General features: G+C 40.2%; 1 protein-coding gene across 3 annotated transcripts; it reads right to left on the bottom strand.

Annotated features, from left to right (window-relative positions):
- Positions 1 to 451: 451 nt before the first annotated feature.
- LOC100698051 (immunoglobulin-like domain-containing receptor 2) lies at positions 452 to 23,889 on the bottom strand. Of its 3 annotated transcripts, XM_005466822.4 has the most exons (10): positions 23,689 to 23,889; positions 20,105 to 20,491; positions 15,830 to 15,949; positions 9,405 to 9,461; positions 7,386 to 7,532; positions 7,105 to 7,272; positions 6,751 to 6,879; positions 6,046 to 6,391; positions 5,244 to 5,967; positions 452 to 3,774 (listed from the first exon to the last, which is right to left on the bottom strand). In XM_005466822.4, the coding sequence occupies exons 1-10, from the start codon at positions 23,828 to 23,830 to the stop codon at positions 3,739 to 3,741; spliced, it is 2,256 nt and encodes a 751-aa protein (XP_005466879.1). In that variant the 5' UTR covers positions 23,831 to 23,889; the 3' UTR covers positions 452 to 3,738. The 3 variants fall into 3 exon arrangements, with proteins under 3 accessions (XP_005466879.1, XP_005466881.1, XP_005466880.1); XM_005466824.4 differs by lacking the exon at positions 6,751 to 6,879; XM_005466823.4 differs by lacking the exon at positions 9,405 to 9,461 and having other exon boundaries at positions 23,689 to 23,888.
- Between the last annotated feature and the right edge of the window lie 929 nt (positions 23,890 to 24,818).

Genomic DNA, 24,818 nt, shown 5'->3' with positions numbered 1-24,818 from the left:
TTAACTTACAGTAACCAAACAGTCCACTGATTGCCATCAGATTTTTGACCAGTGACCAGAAACACTTGGTAGTTAATTACTTTCATCCACACCAAACCTTTAAGATCCGCTGTGGCATATGTTGATGTCATATTCCTCTGCAGCCAAGCTTCCTTACAGATGAGAGTTGCTCAGCAGCATTCCTGACATTTCTCAAGCTGTGAGTGGTCACTGGTTTATCTGAACCCTCCCATCACAAGCATGCAGTGAAGGAGCTCACATAAACTCACAGAATAAGAGGTCAAAAAGTGAATTATTAAAGTGAATTATTTCCTATCCTATCTTAACAAGTAAATACAAACTGTATCCAAATCTTTCACTTGGGTAGAAGTAGCAACAGTAAAGGCCATTCTTGGGGGTAAGTATGAAGTCTTTCTCGGGAAAAGGTAAAAACTTTGACCCAGAGTAGCTCTACTGTTAAGTTCTTATTTATTTATAGTTAGCTTTTATGCAGCAAGCTATCACAGTGTTATGGGAACATTATGGTTCAGTGGTGGCAGATGGGCAGAAAGTCAGACTGCATAAATATGTGGTATAACCAGTCACTGGGCTAATTTTGCTTGTGCTGTTGTTGGTCCACCAGCCACCCGTGGTGAAGAGTGAAAAGTGTCTACAGCAGCCACTGCTTGTACCCTTCATGTTCTCTTTTTTTGGTCTTTGATGGTCTTTTTGTGCTTCATCTAGATTGAGCGGTGTGCAGCTGGCATTTTAGAGGACTTCACGGAAACACATTTGCAGTGGTTGAAAGCCCCTCTCTGTAGGCAAAGGCTAACGCAAACAGACACAAGTGTGATAGTAGAAAGCAAGTATATGTCAACCTGTTTTGGGTCTCCAAAGCTGCCCCTCCTTAAAAGTCCCCTTTGTTTTGACTGGTTGCCCCTCACATGCTAAACCCTCCCTCTGGAGGTGTGGCCAGATAACAGAAATTGCAACAACCTGACGTCAGCTTGGCCCAATAAACCAAAAAAAGAAAAAAAAAAATCTTCTAATTAAAGTATTTCTTATGAAGGATTATAGATTTTGATGATGTGTTGATTAATATGTAAGCAAATAAATGACTATTATTGGTTTGTTTATACAGACATGTCTTTAGATGGACAACATTTTATTATCTCAACGTTCTGGTTAATGTTTAAAATATTTATCCACAAAAGTAAGTAGAAACGACAGTTACACAGTAAATGCAGTAAAGTCTGTATAACGATGCAACAGAAATACTAAGCAGCATGAAAGAGAAACACCCTCCACTGATGTCTCTGCAATTTAAAACAAGCCATCTGAACTTTAAATAAACCCTGGAGTTTTATTTCTGCTGACTTTATTTTGCTGCAAAGTCAAACACTGCTGGCCTTAATGTTTGCCACCCTGCAAGTAGGCGCTTTAGCAACCTACTGTCTGCAATTGTTGTAACAAATGTGGTATGTCGGCGACAAACAGGGAGGATATCTGCAGCTTTGCTGGAAGAACCGATATGCGAGTGTCGAGCCAGCTGTGTAGTCAAGACAGGCAGTCTGTGATTAAAACAATGAACAAAGACATGAGTCATACGCAATCACACATTGTCTCCTTAACAGAAAAATAAAGAGTCATCTCTCTCGCTCATGCTAACTCCCGCACACAGAGTTGTCTCTACCAAACACAAGACAAAACAAAGGGGGAATTTTTCACCAACCATTAAAAAATAATTACACTTGTCCAATAACAGGTGTCACCAACACGGGAGTGATGAATTACTGGATGGGGTAATATTAGAGCAAAATATTTGATATGACTGTTCCAGTAAGCACGCTTAGTGTGTGGCTGCTGATAACATGGAGTTGGTTTAACTGCTAGCTCGACAGTGATAAGCAATGGCTGAATTATGGTGATGGAAATACAGACTTCATCTTATGTACGTACTTAAGTGCTTACACAAACATGATCATTTACAAATTTTAAAAACAAACACACCATCTGCATAAATAGTCCCGTACAAAAGTGTAGTAGAAAAATCTTTCAAAGGCAAGTTGCAGTTCAATACCTTTAAATGTTTACAGATAATACAAAATGTAACTTAATAATTAACGATTTAACGATTAATCGTTAAATTAACGATTATTAACGATTCGATAATTTTTCACTACTTTCATACCGTTTCAGTTTGTCATGTATTGTTGTACATTAAAATATTTTGATGGGAAGCATGTTTTATTGCATATATTAAATCAGGTAAATATATACCTGACATTAGTGATAGTGTTAGAAAACTGCACATTAGTGTTCTGGAGTTAACTGCATCACTGCTGCTAATGCTGCAGCAAATGTGGGTCAGAGGTCAGTATAGGCAAAGTTAATCCACACCTTCATTACTTTAGTGCTGCGTCATTGCAGCTTTATCTTTTTATCCAGACTTAACAGGTATTTTAAAATGTTCAAAAATGCATAGATTTCTGTCATATTAGGTCATTTACAGATTATATACAGGCAGCTTAATGCTCAAATTTGTAACCACCTACAAAAGGCTCATTCTGAGGTATCTTGTTGCTATAAACTTTTAATAGTAGACATGCAAAACTTAATCAATTCAGATGTTTCTAGCTGATACATGTTGCTACATGGAATTATACCGTATATTATAAACCTCATTCGTATAGGTGACTATGTCACTCGAAGTTACCACAAGAAGTTACCATTCATTTGGAGTTGTGTTTTTACCTAAATAATGAATTTATGTTAGATATTCTCCTCGTGTAGCTCTGCTTTGTTACTCTTTGACTTCTGAGAGAACCTGTCCAGCATCTAATCACTAACTGTGCCTCTAATTGATTTGGTGCTGAACAGTGTGTTTATCTCAGCTCTGATGAGAGGGAAGCTAAAGTGTTTATAGCATTTGTTACTTTTACATTTGAGCTACTACGGGGCAACTTGTTGAAGGTCTTTAATAGTTTGTTTTGTTTTGTTTCAGATTGCTGGTGTTGTGTCACATTGTCAGCATTGTCTCATTTCTCCTATCGTAAGTCAAAAAAAGCTTTAGCTCCTTTGGTCATTTTAGTTGTATTCAGATGATGGATCCACATTAGCTCTGTTGACCTCTGACGCATAACCACTGTTGTTTCATTCATGTCAACTGTCCCATAAAATAAATAAGTGTAAACATTTGGTAATACTGATTACTGCTGGAAGAAGCTTTCTGACTAAGGTGCCTTAGTCCCTGAATACACTACTGAATGACACAGAAGGTGACATAGCTGTTCTTCACAATAACAGCGTTGTCATACACCCTCAATTCTACAGCGGTTCTTTTTTCATTCACGTAACTCATAAGATGGAAATGAATGCAGGCATTGTGTTGAAAATGTAATGTAAATCTCTCTGCTTCAGAGCCTTTTCTGACAGTAACAAGGGGAGACCAACAGCGCACTGCTTGCAGGAACGGTCCAGGTCATACTCCCTGCACGCATTAGCTCAGTCTTAGTCCACATAACACACAGCCAGTGACTTCACCATGACATCATAAGCAGAACAGCTGAGTAAAAATCTCGGGTGCCTCTGCTGTCCTCGTCTTCACTCATCAGTACTGATTCAGCTCTCCCACAGTCTGCTGTCCTTGACGTTATCTTTATGAATCCAAGTTCGTCATCTTTTATCAGCTGACAAGCAGTTCCTGTAGAGCATCAAGGCTGCACGACGATTCCAGTCTGTACTGAAGACTGAAGTCCATCAGACGATAAGGGAGTCTCGGCTGAGGAGAGTGCTCTGATGAGGATAAAAAAAGTATAAGTGATCAAAGCAACAACACAGCATATTTTACTGAACAGAGTGAGGCAGTAAAGAGAGAGTGGACATTAGCCAAACGTGGTTATTATGGTGAAGTGGAACCTGGGACAAAGTGCCTTCAACTCTTTCGTGAGATCACTTGACGATTCGTTTCAAGACCTTACTTGAGGTCAAAAAGCAGTCTCTTTTCAATCAATGTGTTTTGTAGAAGAAGTCTTTGACACTACATAACATTTTGACCCAGGTTTGTCAGTAAGGAGACAACCAGTTATTATTGTTATAGTGGAGTTGGAGATAGAACAGAGTCTTCTACCTAGTTTTCATTCTGGTAGCATCTGAACCTGACCTGTCAAAGGTACAACAACAACACTTACTACAGGCCTACAAACCTTTTTTCATCTCTTCCCCAGCCAGCTCCCTGAAGAAGACATTTTAATATGAGGCAATTTCGGTTATAAAATACATTTTCTGTATAATCCAACTGGAGCGTTCTTCAAGTTCAGGAAGTCACGAAAACTTTGAGGCCTAAAAAGTTGCAAGTCCACATGAGCAATTTTTGCATATTTTAGCCACTGTTGCCTTTTTTTGAGGTGCAGCAATCAACCAGCCAGGGACCAGAGTCAGACACTATGTCTCATTACAAGACTTTCAGTTTTTGTGCAAATGCAACACACGCACAGCAGCATGAACAAATAGTTGCTCGCACACTCCCAGCCATATGCTATGAGCAGCCAAACTTTAGGGAGTTCTTCACTGTGAGCGACGACGCAAAGTTTCCCAAAGTAAACCATGGGGACAACCACCATGAAAACGTTTGTAACAACAAACCGAATGAGACACCTTCACTTTCACCAAGCTCAAAATGTTAAAGATGCTAACCAAAGATAAGCAGCTAAAGCTAAAGCTATCCAGAAGGAGAATTTTTAATCTTTTGAAGGTGTTTTGAATATTAAGTGAAACCTACCCAGAGTTCAGCAGAGCTAAGACTTAAGCAGAGGCCTGCTTAAGTCTTCATTCTGAGCTTCATTCTGTAGAATGAAGCTCTGCTTAGCTCTGCCCAGTTTTCTGGGAAACAGAAAATAACTTTAACCTAATCTGTAAAACCAGAATCATCAAATATTGCTATGAAGTGGCTGCTGTGTTCGACTGCCCTTGTTAACATGATACTTTGCCCTCAAACTATTGTACAGAATCTCTAAGTACCCTGGATTAGCTCATGAGTTCCTCAACAGTTTTGTGGGCTCCTAGCCAAGTGCATTTTATTGGAAACACCTTCAAAAAATGGGGAAATACAGCACTGGGTGTTTAGCGCTTTGAAATTAGCCTAGTGTTATCATTTTTCTAGTCTGTATCTTTATTAATTGCAACCAAGAAAAAATATTGAGTATACTCTTTACTGTAAATCCTTAAATTTGCATACAATCCCAGTAATTCACGATGTTACTCACCACTTTCCTGGACTTGTTTCTGGGATCCTCTCTGTGACTCGCTAAGGAATGAACGGGCGGCTGAGGGGAGTGAGTGTTTCCTGGAGACGACCTGTCAGTTCTTACTCGCTCTGTCTCAGTGTGAGGAGGCAGCAAATCTGCGTCGGGCCTGTTACTAGGCGAACGACTGCAGTGCTGACTGGATTCTCCGCTGCTCTTTTTCAGGCTGCTCTTCGAGGGTGTGTCTGAATCTTCATCGCCCCGAGCCCCAGTCCTCCCCTGGGTAACCCCTCGCAACTTAGCTTTACGCTCCAGCAGGCTGTTGAGGAAGGTGGCATCATAGTCCTTCTCTTGAGAAGAAGTCGAAGGTGGACCTGCTGTGGGAGGTGGTGGGACAGCACGCTCTCTGTCTGACGTGTCCCTCCTCTTTTTGGGTGAAGGTAGTGGGCTGATGTCATGTCTGTTTTTCTTGATCCGCCTGGGTTGCTCTTCACGGTCGCTGATGTCCTCAACGTCATTTTCATTACTGTGATAATGCTGCGGTGGGGCATCTCGGTGAGAAGGGTATCGGCTGTACTCCAGATGCTCCATCTCATACTCTCGCTGTTCTTCGTCCCTCCTCTCTGCCCCTCTGCCTCCTCTCTGCTTGTAACAAGCGGCAAACTCCTCCAGCTCGTCCAATGAGCCGGTTCGCCCTGCAGTTCGGTATGTTTTTCTGTGAAGGTGTTCTGAGCGAGGGTTCCACCTGGAAAAAAACGACATGAGTTAAGTGTACGCCTGTATCTCTGCATAAGGCATTCTGTGTAATAAGACAGTCCTCCACCTGTTGTGGTTTTCCTCATTGTTGTGATTTTGTTGCCGCTGATTCCGGCCGGGCCTGCGCGACTGAGACGAAGATGGAGGGTCATCGCTGTATCGCCGCGGAGGAAGAGGCTCGTCCCGGACGTGGCGGGGCTCTGGGTCAGGGTCATCACGATAATGGTGGGGAGATGGGGGATTATCCCGGTAACTCTGTGGCTCTGGACTGCGGTTTTCACGGTAGCGCTGAGGTTCAGGCTGAGTGTCGTGATCAGGGATGGCTGGCAGAGCGTTCTTCTGGATGTTGCGATATGTTTGGCGGAAGCCACTTTCTCCCTCATGGAGGGAGCTCAGTTCAGACAGGGCACAGGCTAGATAGGACAAAATAAATACAATTAATCAAATAAGTAACACCAGCCAAAAAATTAATTAAAAGAGCCCTTCTCCCAGAACAAGACCCTGCAGATGAAGAACATCAAGGTTTTAAAGAAGTTGCCTTAAGTGTGAAGTGAGAGTCATTAAAAAAAAAAAACACTTTCAGGCAAGTAGGCATGCAAAACTGCAACTAGATCACATCCAAACTACAGGAAATTCAGAAGGCAGATATGCTGAGTGCAGAGAGTCATGCCAAGAGAAGAGAAAACAAATAAAAGACACTACCAAAGCTGCAGATAGCATCAGAACACTTTAGTAGTAGAGTAAAGCCACAGAGTAGGTTTATGAGGCTTACACTGGTGGCTGGTGGACCTGGCAGGGTTGAAGTGAGCCAGCTGTTTCTCTACATACTGTAGCACCCTGAGAGAATCCTGATCCTGAGGTGAAGGCACCCGGTAGGGAACCCCTACAGCGTGCATGGGCACTGCAGATACACACTCGAGTCATCAGAAAGGGAACTTGGATGTGTGTTTTATTAGTTTGAGGACCATACTGGTGTTTTTCTACTTTACCATAAACTGAATAAATCACAAATAGTGTATCACAGGGACATTTGGACTGACTACATTTTTTTCCCCTTTTTTCTAGCTCAAATGACAAGAAATATAGTTAACACATGGCAATCAGGTAATCAGGAGTAAGCCCCCACCTGCTGTGAGTAGAGTCCCATCTGAGCCGGGGACTGAAGATATCTTGTCCACCAGAGAGGGAGGAGCAATTGGGACCATGGTTGGGACACCAGAGACGAAATACGGTGGGTAGGGAGGTGTCTGAGGGGAGGAGGTGGTTGTCTTTATACCTTTTCCTGCCTCATACACTTAAAGAAAAAAAAGAAGAAGAAGGAAAAAAAGGAAAATATAATCTCATTCAGAAATGCGTCAGTTCTCCGACCACAAACTTGTGCATCTCTGAGTGTATGTTCATACTCACAATGCCTGGGGCAGCAGCACGTGTCGGGGCAGCACCAGCAGCTGACGTAGCAGCAGCAGGAGTGAGGACAACACTGACACCAACAAACTCCAATCAAGAGCAGGAATAACACACTGCCAAGTGCCACTGCCACCACAAACACCCACTCTGCAAGCACACACAGCACAAAATCCTGCACATAAATAAATACATGTCCTACTCAGCACACTGACACAGGATCAGGTTCATTTGATCATTCCGGAGCCATACTGTATTCTGAGAACGTGAAAAATAATGAGTAATAACTAAACAACAAAAAAAACCTTAAAAAAAAGAAAAAGTAGCATAAAACAGTTCAAGCAACCTGCTCATAAACACAATGGCCGTAAAATGTAATGCTGAGAGAAACCGAAGGTTAAAAATGTTATTATCAGCAGCAAATTTTATTCTTCATCCGTGTTTATATAATCTCTAAAGCAGGGGTGTCAAACCTAAAGGTAGGGACTAAAATTGGCTCAGCACAGGCTCCAATCCAGCCCCAGTGCACGGCTTTGGTAAATGTGAAAGAGAGCATACATATTGGACTTTCAACTGTTTTCTTAGCTCAGCTTTGGCTACATTCATACTTCACCAAAGTAACTAAGTAACAGAAAAACAATTAAATGACAGAAAGGGTTCTGTTTTTTAGTATCTACTTACTTTGTATCTAAAAATGGCAGGGAAGGTTTTTTCAGTAAGACAAAAACATTTGTTGTGAATTAACAGAACTCTGTTTTATAATTACAGGACAGTCTGACCAGTGAGCTACCAGAAGATTCAGAACTTTTATTTTATTTAACACAACTGCAGCCCAAGGAGTCATGCTAACAGATTTATTTTAATCACTAAAGCAGCATTTCTCTATAAGGTAAAACACTGACATGCATGACTGACGGCACATCTTGTCTGTGTTTGTGTGTAGCCTGATTTAATTTGACCATTTTTTTCATGTGATGTATTTCCTGTCAAAGCAGGAAAAAGGAAAAGTGAACTGAAACGCACTGGGACATCACAAAGGAACAAAAGGCTGGAAAGCTGCAAGTTTATGTCCCCTCGTAGATTTCGTAGATTTTCTTGCACTTATTAACCTTGTCGGGTTTTTTTGGATAGGAAAATGGGAACAAATGACATCTTAGTTGGAATATGAGTTACAGGAAAAATGTGTTATTAAATACCACAGCTTTGGAGAGAAGGATAAAGTGAGTTCAAGAGATAACCTCGATGTATCTGTCTGGGGGGAAGGCAAAGGAAAGGGAAGGCGAGTGCAGATAAGGAAGTCTTTAACAATATAAAACTAAAGATGTTTTCTCTCATACAAACAAACTAAAGGACACCAAAAGAAAACACACACTCATGTGCAGGAAACCTGTTTTTGCTACAGGAAGGAAAAGGACAGTTTACTGAACGCTTGGCTGTTACGACCAAATTGCTTGTTATGTGATATCGTTTGGAACCGTAATGACTCCTTAACACACTCACACACGCACACTGTGGGAGTCATCGTGGACAGCAAGTCATGCTGGGAGTTGCTTCCATACAACGTGCACATTTATACATTTATACAAAAGAATCCGATGCATCATAAAGCCCTCCCCTCCTTCAGATTACTGTGTTTTCGACTTGATATTATCCAAATGGTGTGGGAATACTTGCTGACCACAACCACAAATAACTTTAATGACCATAATAGCTGTTTTCCAGAGCAGCTCATCTTAGTGGAGCAACGACCAGCTCATTACTTGATGGGTGTGGATGAGTCTCTGAGGTAAAAGAAGGTGAATCACCAGCACTTGCTGTATTATTAAATGTTGTGGTTGAAGAACAGGTTAAACAGTGTTACAGGCAGTATTAGCACAGGAACCACTGAACATGGTGTAAAAAATGATCTTTTTTATTCTTACACCCATCTACATAGTTCCTATATTTATAGTCTGAGCAGTAAGTAGTGTTAGTATGAATGAAAGAAAGCAGGTAAAGGGGGGAAATGCATTAGGCCCCTACCTGGCATTATCTTCAAATCAAAGTCTGGCAGGAGGTCTTCAGGAACACCTGAGAAACCTAGAGAGAGAGCACAGTGGACGAGAGGAGAGGAGATTGGAAAAGAGAGAGGAGAAGCAATGGAGTTGATATAAACTGGAATGACTGATTCGAAGAAAGTTATTGCAGCAGCGGCATGCATGCATTTAAAGTGATTTAAGAGAAAGACAGAGCAAAATACAAAGAAGGAATGAAAAAAGACAGATAAATAGCATGCATGAGAGGACATTGTGGTTTTTCTCTGGAACAGGGGTGTCAAACATAAGGCCTAGGGGTCTGAATTGGTCTGGCAAAGACAACAATCCAGTCCACGAGACAGCTTTGGAAAATAGGAAGGAAGATACAAATTTTTGACTTTAAACTGTATTTTTCATGTTTTACAGTTTCTATTAGTGGTAAAAACATTTCCCACAGCTTTTCATATCACACCAAAGTAACAAAGATAAACAATTAAATGACAGAAAAGAGCTACTAGAGCTTAAACTTTGTTACGCATCACCAGCATTTGTTATGTTGAAAAGCTGAGATCTACTATTAAATTGACATGTCTTTTTCTTATATCTCAGGGATTAAATATGTAGTTAAACATCTTTACACTGACAGAAATGGAAGTTTCACTTATCTGGCACACTTAAGATCAAAGTGGGCTGTATGTGGCCCTCGGCGTACAGTTTATGGTTCCTGCTCTAGAAACCTTTCAAATCAACTGATTAGAAGATTGATTGTCTGACTGCTGAAAAAAAAGAAAGAAAACAGACTGGAGTTTGAATGAGTGTCATCAATATAGCTGCCAAATCAATGAGACTTTGCTTTTATAGAAGCCGACAAAATTTACTAGAGAAAGTTCAAGTGTATCACGTAGCTTTTAGCTTCAAGAATTATAAATATCTTCATTCATGGTGCTGAAAGACGCACCTGAAATATTGAAGTATTTCCTGAAATGCCAAACTACTCCAACTATTCGGGTGAATAGCGAAGATTGGCTGTTGAGGTCGCTGCTACAGCAAAAAACACTAAAAATGTCAGCTAAAATCAGAACTCCAGATGGCTCTTCTTTTACTGATTCCTATTTATACAGTTACTTTTCTTATGCTGTTTGTAACACTTTGGAAACAATTTACCTATTAAGCAAAAGTTTTCTTCCAAGTACTTAATAATTACATTAACTAGCCCAGCTTTATTAGCACTGTTTTTTGGGCTGAAATAAAGACATATGTTAGATACCTAACTGCACAATTTTACACTTCATTTAATTTAATGTTTTCCACTAAAACGGCAGTGTGCTTGGTGACGCATGTTAAGGCTGATGTGTTGTCGATAATATTACATATAGAGTTTGTGCCTTTTGTCTTCCTCCCCTCACCCCCAACCAGTCACAGCAGATGGCTGCCTCTCCCTGAGCCTGGTCCCACTGGTGTGTTCTTTCTGTTAAAAGGGTTTTTTTTCTTCCCACTGTCACCAGGTACTTGCTCATAAGGGGTCATTTAAGGTGAGTTTCTCTTCAATTTATTGTAGGGATCTTACAATGTAAAGCACCTTGTCATGTCTATTGTTGTGATTTGGTGCTATACAAATAAAATTGAATTGTACTAAATAGATTTTAGATAATACTTTTAGTTTAGGGTTAGACAGATTAAAGTCATATCAAGATAAAAAATAAATACTAGTTTACTAGTTATTTTTTAAATTTCTCAAATGTTCCTTAACACATCTTTAAAGAAGAAGTCAAACAAATGTCTGATAAAACATGAGGAACTGTGTCACGAGCCGGTGCAGAAATGTGTGTGAATGTGTTTAGTTTGGGTGCACAAGTGAAAAAGCCAGCATATGAGTGTGTGATACCAACAAACACTGGTATTTTGCTGCTGAGTGTGTCATTCTGGCAAAGAGAAGAAAGGAGTGGTAAGTATAAAAAAAAAAAAACAGTTTGGAAAGGGTGCAAGCTGGACTACCTTGGCCTGACTCTAGCTGACAGTGCACATACCTTATTTAATATCTTTCTAGGAGGCTATACATGTTCTTTGCTGGATTTGAAAACAGAAAAAACCTATTAAGGTTATTGCATTTAAAAAACGATGTCAACATTTATATTGCTTTACTTCAGACCGCTGTAATTTTGTTTTTATCTGCTGCTATGTCTTCTGTGTTTCTCATGCTGTTGAAGGATAACACATGTCCAGTTTCTACTAAAGCCTGAATTTGCCCGAAGGCTGGTGATAAACCAAGGTTTTCTTTCAAATACGCAGGGATTGCATACTTGACCCTACATGCGATCCTGATGGGTGCCGTTGAACAAAGCCATACATCTCCTTTATGGCGTTATTTTTGTGCCACTATTCTGAGCGCACGTAAAAAAAAAAATTAAAAAAAAAATGTGCGGGTGCAAGTGTTGCATTTTGAGGAGAAATTTATTTTGAGCGAAGAAAAGCTAAATTTGAGTGAACAAAATTCATTGCTGCGTGCAAAAATGTATTTCAGTGTTTGCTATTATCCACACACACACACACACACACACACACACACACACAATAGCAGCCCCTCTCACTCAGTTTTTGCACTTGCGCTTGCTCGCAACGTGTTGCTCGCGCTCTCAACGTGTTGCTCGCGCTCTCAACGTGTTGCTCGCGCTCTCAACGTGTTGCTCGCGCTCTCAACATTTCTGCCCGTGCGCGCTCAACTCTTTCTGTACACCGTTATATTTGTGCCACAAAACCAGTCAATCACAGACTTGGATGCAAGAAAAAATGATTGGCTGTTTTGGTCTCCAATCAGATGGACATGACGAAATGCAATATCCCAGAATCCATTTCGTCCAAAACTCAAACGAGGCAGTGGCGGAGGAACACAGAGTGGCGGAGTTTGAAATATTACTCTTTCTGGGTCACAAAATAAAGTTTTAAGATATTTTCATGCGAGAATGGTGCTGTGTAAACTTCAAATATCTGCTCGATTTATCAAGACATCACATATTTGCAAAAGTGCTCTAACGTTCTCCGAGATGCCTGTTACCCACCAGCTGACCGCATAGCTGGACTGGCCATTGGGCATACCGGGCATTTGCCCGGTGAGCCAATAATGATTTTTCATTTTTATGTTTGTTTGTTTGTTTTTGTAACGGTATAAACAATGAAAGGTGGTGGATTAGCCAACTGGTCATGATCAACTCTGGGCTGGACCAATTACAATACATCTGTATTGAGGGGGAAAGGAACGCGATTTGTCCCGTACTTCAGCTAGAATGAAAAAGACACAAAGCTGGATTTATTCTGTCTTTACGCTGTCAGCTGCCTCTTCTTCTCTCATCCTCTCACCCTCCCTCTCCTGTTGCTACTTCAATCATGAAACTGATCAATGATCAGCTGATCGTCTCTCGTTTGTTTATCGCTCACTTTGCACCAGAAAGAGGAAACCAGCGGATGTTGCGCTAAACAACAGCAGCACGTTTAAGCTTGATCAGCTGTTGTTAGAATTTATTTAATATTAATTTCTAGTATCAGCTGATGTTTGCTGGAGTGTACATCACTGTCACAACAGCGTTTGTTTTAGTTCAAAGGCTTTATGGTTTTTCCTATAATACCTGGTGGTGCAGTCGGCCGATTTTTTGTCAGTTCAGCCTTATATATTACGTTTAACCCGAGTGACCACCCGGTCAGCTGGTGGGTAACAGGCATCTCGGAGAACGTTAGAGCACTTTTGCAAATATGTGATGTCTTGATAAATCGAGCAGATATTTGAAGTTTACACAGCACCATTCTCGCATGAAAATATCTTAAAACTTTATTTTGTGACCCAGAAAGAGTAATATTTCAAACTCCGCCACGCTGTGTTCCTCTGCCACTGCCTCGTTTGAGTTTTGGACGAAATGGATTCTGGGATATTGCATTTCGTCATTTCGATCTGATTGGAGACCAAAACAGCCAATCAGATTTTTTTGCATCCCAGTCTGTGATTGGCTGGTTTTGTGGCACACATATAACGGTGTACAGAAAGAGTTGAGCGCGCACGGGCAGAAATGTTGAGAGCGCGAGCAACACGTTGAGAGCGCGAGCAACACGTTGCGAGCAAGCCCGAATGCAAAAACTGAGCGAGAGGGGCTGCTATTGTGTGTGTGTATGGATAATAGCAAACACTGAAATACATTTTTTGCACGCAGCAATGAATTTTGTTCACTCATATTTAGCTTTTCTTCGCTCAAAATAAATTTTTCCTCAAAATGCGACACTTGCACCCGCAAATGTTTTTTACATGCGCTCAGAATAGTGGCACAAAAATAACGCCATACTCCTTTAGAGATTAAATGTATGGGGAAAGTGAGACTATATGTTGGGGCTGTTTTCACACACTAAAACCATACAATATTGAGCCCTTCCTTCCTGTAGGCTCATGGTCGGGGTTAAATCAAACTTGTCTAAACTGTTTCAAGAGATCAGTCTATCACACTAACCATGTATCTAGAATTTTCCATTAATATGTATAAAGTAGATACAATAAAATATATCAAATCTTTGCATTTTAGGCCATTAAACATGTAGTATTAGGACCAGATTAAGAAAAATAAATATATTAGTGATCATCTTTTCAATGTCCTTAGACTGATCATCACACTGTGTTTATGAGGTAAAAGAGAAATTCTTTCCTTCCTTTTACTAAAACCAATTCTGAAGTACAATTTCACTAACTCAGAGGGTATAGCAACCACAGCAGTTTGTCTTGAAAACACAACTGTAATCTTCACATCTCGACTTTTTTCTCAAAATACATTTTCCTTTTTTTTTTTCCTAATGGGACCTAATACTCCATCGTAAATGTGCACTGTGAATTTCTTAGATGCTATTTTTGTAAATATCCAAATAGACTGTATATCTATGTATATCTTGAAACAAGACCTTTCCTAACCCTCTCAGTTGCCTTTTATAGTCTATGGACTGATTTCTTTTTCAAGGATGGAGGCCGGACTTTGTGCAAAAATCCAACCATGTGACACTTATACTTTATACAAGTGTCTCACCTTGTTCCTTCTCTGCTGCTCTTAAGCTGACAGCAGTTTTAAAAAATAGAGTTCACTAATCAGTGAAGTGGTTAATTCACAGTACAACACAAATTCTTTATAAAAAATGACAAAAGTAGTACTGGCATGGCTTTAGATAGTGGATTGCCAGCAACAACGTTAGTGAGCACGCTGGCTGTGGGTATCACAGAATTTATCTGTGTTAGCAGGTAAGCCAACACTAGTCAGAAAAGCCTGTATTATCTAATGAAACCTGTCTGGTCAAAATTTATCTGAAGGGGGAAAACTACAAATATCAACACAATATTTTAAATCAGATGTTAGCTAATGTTAGCTAACACGTCTGGAACTAAAAAATGAAACATATGTCAAAGTCCCAAAAGAGACCACATGAGAAACTTGGACTATCAGAGCTTGACCAAAAGAGGGAAGTCTAGCTGACCCAGAAAAGCAGCAGAAAATTGTTGAATTATTTTCTCTATGTACATTTTGTTTTTTAATGAAAATTTTGTATCAGAAGCATATCATTTCTGACTGTAAATTTAAAACCAGACTGTTCGGGTGCAGGATTCTTCTTTTTATTAACCACTGAGCTCTCAAAGGCCCACATTAGCATCACCCTCATCTATTGTCTATCACTGTGCTCTGCCGACCCTCCTCCACATCATTAAATCTTCCCTGTCTTCTTTGCTGTGAACCCATTTGCTCAAAAGACAAAAGATCCCCTCAGCCATTCACTGTGGCCTCAACTGTTGTTATGGAAACACAAGAAGCGCTTCACATGCCATATTAGCTACACTAAAACCAGAAAATATAGCATTTTAGCACCATGGTGGATTTAGGGTCTATCACGTCAGGGTGAAAACTCACAGTTATGGAACCTGTAACACACCTACGGAGTGGAACTCACTCTGTCAAGAGGAAACTGTAAAAGCTTACTGTTGATCACCTCTGTGTGTGTGTGAGTGTGTGTGAGAGAGACTGCGTCCTTTTGTGCATACACATAAGTCTTTGAGTGGCAGCCTAACAAAAGTTCAGCCTGAGAGTGTTTTAAGGCACCAAGAGCTACGCAGCCTCTCAACAGTTTCTCTGGTAACATATAAGTGAACAAAGACAAGTACACTGTTACTGTAACACAACACCCTACTGACACATTCAAAATACACATGTGCACACACACACAGTGACGCTGAAGGACTTAGTTTTCAGGTCTAACACTGTACAAATTTCTGTGAAATCAATGACTTTTAACACAGCGTTTCAGTTGATTTACAAGCTACATATATTTGCGGGTCACATCAATAATTATGACACTTCTTAGTTTTGACTGCAAGTTCTTATCCTTCATTTAAAAATGCCATGTAAATTACAAGCAACTTACCAAGAACCAAAAGCTCTACAGATGCTTCGTTCTGTCCCTCCAGATCATCAGATATGACCACTTTGCAGATGTATACTCCACTGTCTCCCCACTGGACCTCTCCTATCTTCAGGTCAGCCTCTGAATTGGGGTGGTTAAAAGTATAAACAAGTGTCTTACAATTTTTGGCACTCTGCAATCAAAAATAACAATAAAAAAAAAGCATGTCTTTCAAAAGCACGTGAATGATGCATGGTTGGGATTATTACCCTGAATAAATCTTCCCTGTTTGTTTGCATTTCTACAAAGTTCAAAGACTCAGATACAAAGTATTACACGCATTACACTGCCAAACATCTCATTGAATACCACAAGCATTAATTAGGCTAACTGCCATTGTGGAAAAGCTTTCAATAAGGTCTCGGAGCCTGGCAGCAGGTTTGTTTCCATTCAGCCACTTAATGGTCCCTTAGTGAAGTGGCCACTGATGTTGGGCAATAAGGCCGGTCTCACAGTCTGCGTAGCAAAGCAGTTCAGGAATATGTGCAGGCTAGTTAGGTTTTCAGTATATTGTCTGTGAGCTCAGGATAATTTATGAAGTTATTTGTTTTTATGTTTCCATGACTGTGAAAGGATTCAGAAAAATGTCATTTAGCATATTTGAAAATCCCTGACACATTAAAAGAGCAAAATACATTTAGGATTTAGAGTTAAAGGTCCAAGCTAATTGTTCCTTACGTCTATACTCACTAGCCATTTTATTTTGTAGAACTGTTAAACATCTTGTTAACAAAACTACGAAATCAGCCAATAACACGGCAGCAGCTCAGTGCATTTAGGTAAGACCTCCCCATCTCAGTGGGGAAGAAAGGTGATTTAATGCAATGATGCATGCTCAATCATCCAGGTAAAGAAATCCCCAAAATTGATTCTGTTCATTTGGACGTAGCGTTTTCAGTGGCGGAAACGTTTCGTCAATTGGACTTGGAAAAGTGATGAAATGTTTCTCCCACTGAAAACGCTACATCCAGCTGCTCTCTGGGCAGAAATGCTTTGGTGATGTCCAGTGTTGGTCAAGTTACTTGAAAAAAGTAATCAGTAACTAATTACTGATTACTTCCCCAAAAAAGTAATCCCGTTACTTTACTGATTACTTATTTTCAAAAGTAATTAATTACTTAGTTACTTTTTAAAAACACAATTTACAACCTGAATAGGTGATAAAGCGATATATCTTTCAGCCCAATTCTACTTTTTCTGCATAATCCATCATACAAAATGTAATCAAATGGAAAACTCTCTTCTTAAAACTTGTTTTGTTAGTTTTAATCTTTTAACTTTATGCATCAAGCAAAAATTAAATTATATGCAACATTCTCTGACTGGAAGAAATTTGTTTAACATTTAAACCTATTTTCTGCACATTCCAGCACATAAAATAAAATATTTTTTTTGTGTTTACACTCACTCTTTCAAATAGATGCAAGTAAAACACAGCAGAAAATAAATAAAGTCAAAGACTAGTTGCTCTATTTTCACCTGTAAAGCAGGACTGGGGTAGGCGGAGGTTTGCCCTGGTGCAGGTGTGCCGCAGCGGTCAGTTGAAGACTCTGCGAGTTTCTCTGTGAATTTCCCATTACAGTCGTAGCGCATTCGGTGCTTGCTTGGAAGTTTAGGGGTTTTTTTCGCTGTAAAAAGAAGTTTTCTTCCCACGCACAACGGACACTAATGTTTTTGTCACTTTTTATGGAATCAAACTCAAAATAAGGTCAGTACTTCCATTGTTGATCTACACACAGCTGTTGTCACGAACGTCGCACTCGCTTACGTCACTGTCATGAGACATTCTTGCAAAAAACTCACGGTTTTAGTAACGCAGTAACGCAGCGTTCCTACGGGAAAGTAACGGTAATCTAATTACCGTTTTTGCAATGGTAATCCCTTACATTACTCGTTACTTGAAAAAAGTAATCGGCTTACACTGCCCATCTCTGGTGATGTCAGAGAACACTTTGAACCTTGATGCAGATGGGCCACATCAGCAGAAGACCACACCAGGCGCCACTCTTGACAGAAAACTAAGGTTATAATCTGCATGGCCTCACCAAAACCGAACAGTAAGATTGGAAAAACATTGCTTATTATCAATTTCTCTACCACATTCAGACGGTAGCAATCACAATTTGGCATAAACAACACTGCTGCATGGCTCCATCCTGCCTTGCATCAACAGTAGAATAGGTTAGGATAGAATAGAATAGAATAGAATTCAACTTTATTGTCATTGCACATGTCACAGGTACAAGGCAACGAAATGCAGTTTGCATCCATCCAGAAGCTTTAGCCATAATATAGATATACTACAAATATATATTAGCAATAATATAGATATATATCTATATATACTATATATATATAGATATATTACAGTACAGGTTGGTGGTAATGGTACAATGGTATGGGGGTGTTTTCTTGGCACACTTTGGGCCTCTTAGTACCAACCAAGCATTATTTAAACCCCACAGCCAACATGAGTATTGCTGCTGACCATTTATGACCACAATGTACCCATCTTCTGATGGCTGTTGCCAGCAGGATGATGTACCATGTCAACAAGCTCAAATATATAATAAGTGGTTTCTTAAACATGACAATAGCCTCGACAGTCACCAGATCTCAATTTAGTGGAATGGGAGATGTTTCTAGAAACTTGTTGAATCTATGCCACAAAGAATTAAGGCAAAGTGGGTCCAACCCAGCACAGCAAGGTGTACCTAATAAAAAGACCAGTGATTGTATGTTACATATAGAAATGTAGTGATAAAAGTAACATGTCATTGTCACAGTTGAGGAAAATCACGGAGCTTAGCTAGAACACCAAATAAGAGGGTGGGTTTGGTGTAAGATGTAATATGATGGTGATATGACGTAAAGAGGGAGAGCCACGTGCATAAATATGACTAGCTTGCAGACTTTGCTCCATTTGGCGCAGGAGTCAAAATAAAGGACAATGTTGGTCCAATGATTCTATTGTGAGGAGGTTGACATATAAATACAGACAGGAAATAGGTTGCATAATTGACTTCCTTTTCCTGCTAACTGAGGAAGGGGAGAGACAAGCTGCCACCAGTCTGGAATACAATCTACTTTTACTACTTAATACTACTTTTTTCATTTAAAACTACATCTCCTTTTGTTTTCTTTTAATTCTTGCTGTCTTCAGAGTATGTTATAATCTCCTTTAAACTGTGTGCGTACCATGTACGCCATTTAATTAACAGAACACCCCCTACCCAGTGCATGCTGGCACAGACTCCAACCTCCCTGGGACCCTGAATAGGATTACATGGGAATGGATGACTGGGCGTCTCCAAAGGCAGCAAGGTTGAAATTTTTCACTTTTTTTTGTCCATTTACAACACTGACCTGTTTCGTGATAGGAGGTGGAGTGGGGACAGAAAGAGGCAAGAAGAGAAGGAGAAAATAGGAACTCAAAGAGCCTTACACTGAGAGAAGTGACTGTTGGTAGGGTGGGATTGTCCAATGATCAAGAGAGTGAAACTAAAAGCGGGACATTGAGGTACATCAGAGGGAGGAGTAAGAGGTCAGAGTGAATAAGTGAACAGCGTGAAAACCATTTCTTTTGTCTGCAGCCCTGGCTGGTGAAGAGAAGGCCAATTCTTCAAGAAGCTCCATAAATCTGAGGCTGGCACACAAGACTACCTCTCTGTATTCAACAAGAACACACACATACAGGCACACACAACTACACACAATCCTGTATACACGGCGTTCAGATTTTTATATACATATTTTATGTCTCTGTTGATCTCTGAAAAGGTGGTTTTGAAAAAGTATTCACACTCAGAACAGCTGAAAGTGTTAAAAAGTATGCCGATTTTAGCAACAGGTTAACAGACTCCACATGCTGCAGCATCTGATTTGTTCCTTTTGGATATTGAAGTATTAAGGAATCTGGGAGAAAGGTGAGCCTGTGCCCAAGCTGTAGGTTTTATGAACCTCGCCAGGCTTGGCAAAACAAGAAAGAAGAACATAAGACTGAACCAATGCACTGAGGGAAATCTGTGATGCTAAAAATATTGTTCACGCATCACATGTCCACATTATTTTACCTTTGCAGCCCTTGCCAACTGCAAGCAAGCATGCTGTAATTCCTTTTGTAAGGCTGGTGAGCTCAAATTCAGCCTGTTATGCCACAGAAAAGTGCTGCTGTGTGACCTGAATGTACGTTAGAAAAAAAAAAACACAACCAGAGGTAGTGCCACAGATGCTTACTGTTGATGATGGAGATATCTCTGTTCTTGTAGTACTCTGACAATGTGACCGAGGAACCAGAGATGGAAGCAACAGTTCGGACGGTCCGACTGTTGTCAGAGCAGTCGAGGTAGCTGGCTGCCATCCCCTTCTCGTACCCTCCGCTGATTCCTCCCGTTCCGCTCGTCAGCCCTCCCCCACCCAGGCCTCCGCCCAAGTTGTCGGGAAAGCTAAATGAATCCCTGGTGCGGTCACGGCAGTACGACTTGTAGACCCACTGCACCACGGCGGTTTGGTAGGACACGGTGGTGTACTGGCACGGCAGAACCACTGACTGGAACAGCACTGCATACTTCTTCTCGTCTCTCACAAACACTTGGACGCCGGAGCTGGATGGAGGGAAGACACCTGTGGGAGAAGATGATGAAGAAGGCTTAGTAAAGTGTGAGAGATGTTCTTCAAAACAATCCAGTGATAGCTTTCTGCAGAGCAGCTCCTGGTTTGGATTCAGAAGGAAGACACTCCCTCTGCTTTTAAGATTAGACTGAAACCTTTCCTTTGTGGTTAAGCTTACATTTGGGCTGTAATGTGGGAATTCACGTGAGACCACTAAGCACTTCTTCTCCACTCACCTCGTTTCACTCCCCCAGTGTGTTACTACAATGTTGTTACATTTTGTCCAATTTATTCTGTCAGCCATGGCAAATGGAACCCTGAGCCTGGGTCTGCTAGATGATTATTCCTGTTAAAAGACAGTTTTTCCTCCTCACCATTTTAGGAATACCACTGCAGACAGCAACACAATGATTCAGATACTGAATCGAGGCCTGAAGAGACACCTGCTCCTGTTTGCAGAGTTTAAAAATATCTGAAAAACATGCTACCAGAGGATGGTGAATGACGTCATCTAGATATACCAGCAGACTTAAAAGAATTCCCAAGAATTCTTTCCTCCTTTAGCTGTAATGAAATGAAGCAGCGTGTGTGTTGGTTTGAGTTGCTTCTGCTCAGTGAAATCTGACTCTGAGCTGACCTGATGTTGCTGTGGGGCATCTGAAGCTGTGCTACTCAGGGTCACATGATGAAGGTGGGCCTGGGATCGACAGTCCACTAACAACATTACACAGGAGAGGTAGTCATGTGAAATAAAACACAAACACACACGCCCAGGAACATATGTGCGCATTTGTGTATATGTGTCAAGCCAAGCTGTGGGAGGACTGGAGCAGCGAAGAAGGGCAGAGGTAGGAATGAAGAGGGAGGGGACTTGGCTTAATCAAGACCAGGCCCTTTTATTTTCATTCTGTTACTGAGAATGAAGCACGCCCGCTCCTGAGGGAGAGAGCTGAGTGAATTTATCCAAAATGCAACAAGCTACAGCAAGGGCGAGCACAGTGTTGTGTTTACTAGCGGTGTAACAACTGCAACAGAAACACAACACAAATGTTCATATTATACCAGAGTTCCCAGATACCCACATATATCTTTTCAAGCTCAATTAAAGCATACCACCCTTGTGAAAGCTGTTGTGTGTAAAGATCGCTCAGTTTGGAAGAGAATACAACAGAATAATCTATTAGTACTGTGCAAAGTTTTAGGCAGGTGTGAAAAAATGCTGTAAACAAAGAATGCTTTCAGAAATAAACATTTTTGTTCATTGGCCCCAAATGTATTCTGCAGCAGGACAACGACCTCAAACATTCAGCCAAAGTCATTAAGAACTATCTTCAGCGTCAAGAAGAACAAGAAGTGCTGGAAATGATGGTATGGCCCCTTCAGAGCCCTGATCTCAACATCATCGAGTGTGTCTGGGATTACATGAAGAGACAGAAGGATGTCTCTTCATGTATCTGCATCCACAGAAGATCTGTGGTTAGTTCTCCAAAATGTTTGGAACAACCTACCAGCCAAGTTCCTTCAAAAACTGTGTGCAGGTGTACCCAGAAGAACTGATGCTGTTTTAAAGGCAAAGGGTGGTCACACCAAATATTGATTTGATTTATCTACTGTGGTTTTGGAGAACTTTTAGATTTCTAATGTTAAACAATGGCTTAGTACAATTTATTTACATTATTTTCATTACTTTACATTATTTAGTACAACAGGAACAATTAGTCAGCTGATTGATAAGCTCAGTAGAGTCAAATAGTGGGGCAAGCAGCAGGATATTTGTAAATTTCTTTGTCTAACATAAGAAAAGACTGACGATATAGCACTGACTTTTATTTAAATACAATTAGACTTTGTTATTGACGGATAAAACTGGTGGTTTTGGGGGTATGGACTTTTTTGGATTCGGAAGTTCAGCATGCTGCAAAATGCTTGGGGACCACTTGGTTAACTAATCAACAAAAAATCAAATGACACATTATTTACATGTATTTACCATTAATTCAATTATGCGAAAGATATTCTGGTTTATCGGATTTAAAATGATTATTTTCTTTGTTTTAAATACCTGTACGCTGAATATTTGAAGTTGTCCTCTAATTTATTTTTATTATTAGTATCATCAGCTTATATTTTCAGGTAAAAGTCTTAGGTTTTTAAATAAATGAAGCAATGAATTGAGTCAAACTGAAGTCTGCTGAAACATAAATTCCTCAGGTGGGAACCTCACTCTGATTTCTAAGAACTGGAGCCCAAAAACAAACAAACCCACAAGTCAGCTCTTTCCGGGATCACAGACTGTGGGGTCATCCTGGCTTTATTAAGTTTTCAGAGTCGCTCTTGTTCCAGATGAGAAAATAAAAGTCAGAGGAGGGGCTCTGTGTTTTGGATATTAGTACTGAGGAGATGGGAGTGGCTAGCAAATGTTTTTTCCTGCTGTCGGTCAAATGTGTTGCCTTCATGTGAAAAGAATCGGATGAAAACATGTGGCACTTAAAAATCTGTAAATCTGCTTCTTAAATGATTTGCCATTAGTCTTTCAGAGCTGTTCTCCAGTCAAAGTCAATAATGTTGGTACCACACATATAACATTTACTTATAGCTGGCAGTTCCAGTGTGTCTATATAGTACTATAAATTTCATAAACATGTTACATAAACTGTAACAAAGAATGTAGGTGTTTTATGGAATATTCCACATACTCCTGATTACAGTCACTATGCATGGATCAGGACATAAATAAAAATGATGAACTGCAGTTTTCTAGTTTTACTTGTCATTTGTAAACATTTTTACTTGTTGTTTATTTTTTCAAGTATTGTAGGGATTTCTCTCTCTCTAATTTAGACCCAGTAAACGTGTCTGATGTTAGACCTCCTAATCCACAGCCTCCTTTAAAGCTTATGGTCGGATCATTCACACATGACTAAAGCCCACAAACAGTCGACTGCTGCTCGGCTAGCTCAGCGGACCTACAAGCATTAAAACCCAAGTTAAAGGTTAACTGATGTGACTAACGTGAGGGGAAATGTTTGCATCTAAATGCTTAATTCTCCCCCACTACATCCAGTCATTATCCCACAAAGTAGGCAGGACACCTTACTTATCCACAAAGACTACATTACCGTTACTCCAATCTCAGTTTAACAACCTGTTGCAGCGCTGTACACACACGGGAATCACATTGGAATTTTTTTAATGCTCCTCTTTCTTACCTGCCAGAAAAACAGTAACAATCCAGCACTTATGGGAGGAAAACATATTCCAAATCCTGGAGTTGAATTTCGTAACTGTTTTCTGACCAGTGCCGCCTTCTCTTCGCCTCCTTCTCGCCCCTGAACGGTATCCAGGCTCCATTTAACTGGCACTTAACGGGACGGCGTCTCCACAAAAGCGGGACCTCCGGCAAGTGTATCAAAATAAGACGACTTCCGGCAACTGCTTTCGAAAAATAAAAGCCCAGATAAACCAACATTTTTCGGAAGTGTATTTATTTTAGTTTACTCAGGGTGTCATGGAGAGCATTCTATAAGACTATATAAATACAATTTTACATTACATTAACTAAATGATAACTTTAGACAAGATTTTCAGTTCATTATACATTTATTCACCGATTGCAGACGAAGTTCCAAACTCCACTCAGTATTTAGGTTATATAAAAATAATAATAAATATTCAAAATATTCAGTAGTAACCAGCTTTTCCAAAATGTATTATTCTGGTGTTGTATTGTAATCACTCAATATTTTTAATATCTAATATCCTTTAACAGTTTTATATTGTGACATTTTGAAGTAAAACGTGTTGAGAAAAAAAAGCAGATCACCTCTATGGTTTCTCAGATGTTACTGAGGGAAGATTTTCACCATTGACCGATTGTAATTTTATTCTGAAGTTCAAATGTTGCCATGTTCACTATCAGTTGTGCAGCTTTACACACAGGCTCCCAGTTGTACCTTCCAGCGTCTGCAACAATGGATGGCGGCAGTGAAGTCTTAACCACGGTGAGGAAAATAAAATTAAAGTTGCTGTTCAAAAAAAAGTCACCCTTTCCCACCCTCAGTTAAAAACTCAGTAATCACTTTAATGATAACAACGGAAGTGCAGCTTATTTTGGTTATCAGCTGATGGACACGGTTTTTTGAGAGGTTCTATGTTGCCATCTAGTGTTTAGAAATCAAAGATATTGTTTTATTCATTAATGTATTCATCCTACTACAGCGCTCCATGTGTGATTCTCTCGCCCATGATTCCTTAATCAACCCCCCCTGAATGTGTGCGTGAATGGGTGAATGACTGGTTATGTAAAGCGCTTTGGGGTCCTTAGGGGCCATAAAGGCGC

The sequence above is a fragment of the Oreochromis niloticus genome, linkage group LG1, assembly GCF_001858045.2.
Source record: "Oreochromis niloticus isolate F11D_XX linkage group LG1, O_niloticus_UMD_NMBU, whole genome shotgun sequence".
NCBI lineage: Eukaryota > Metazoa > Chordata > Actinopteri > Cichliformes > Cichlidae > Oreochromis > Oreochromis niloticus.
This window is presented reverse-complemented; position numbering and strand designations above follow the sequence as displayed.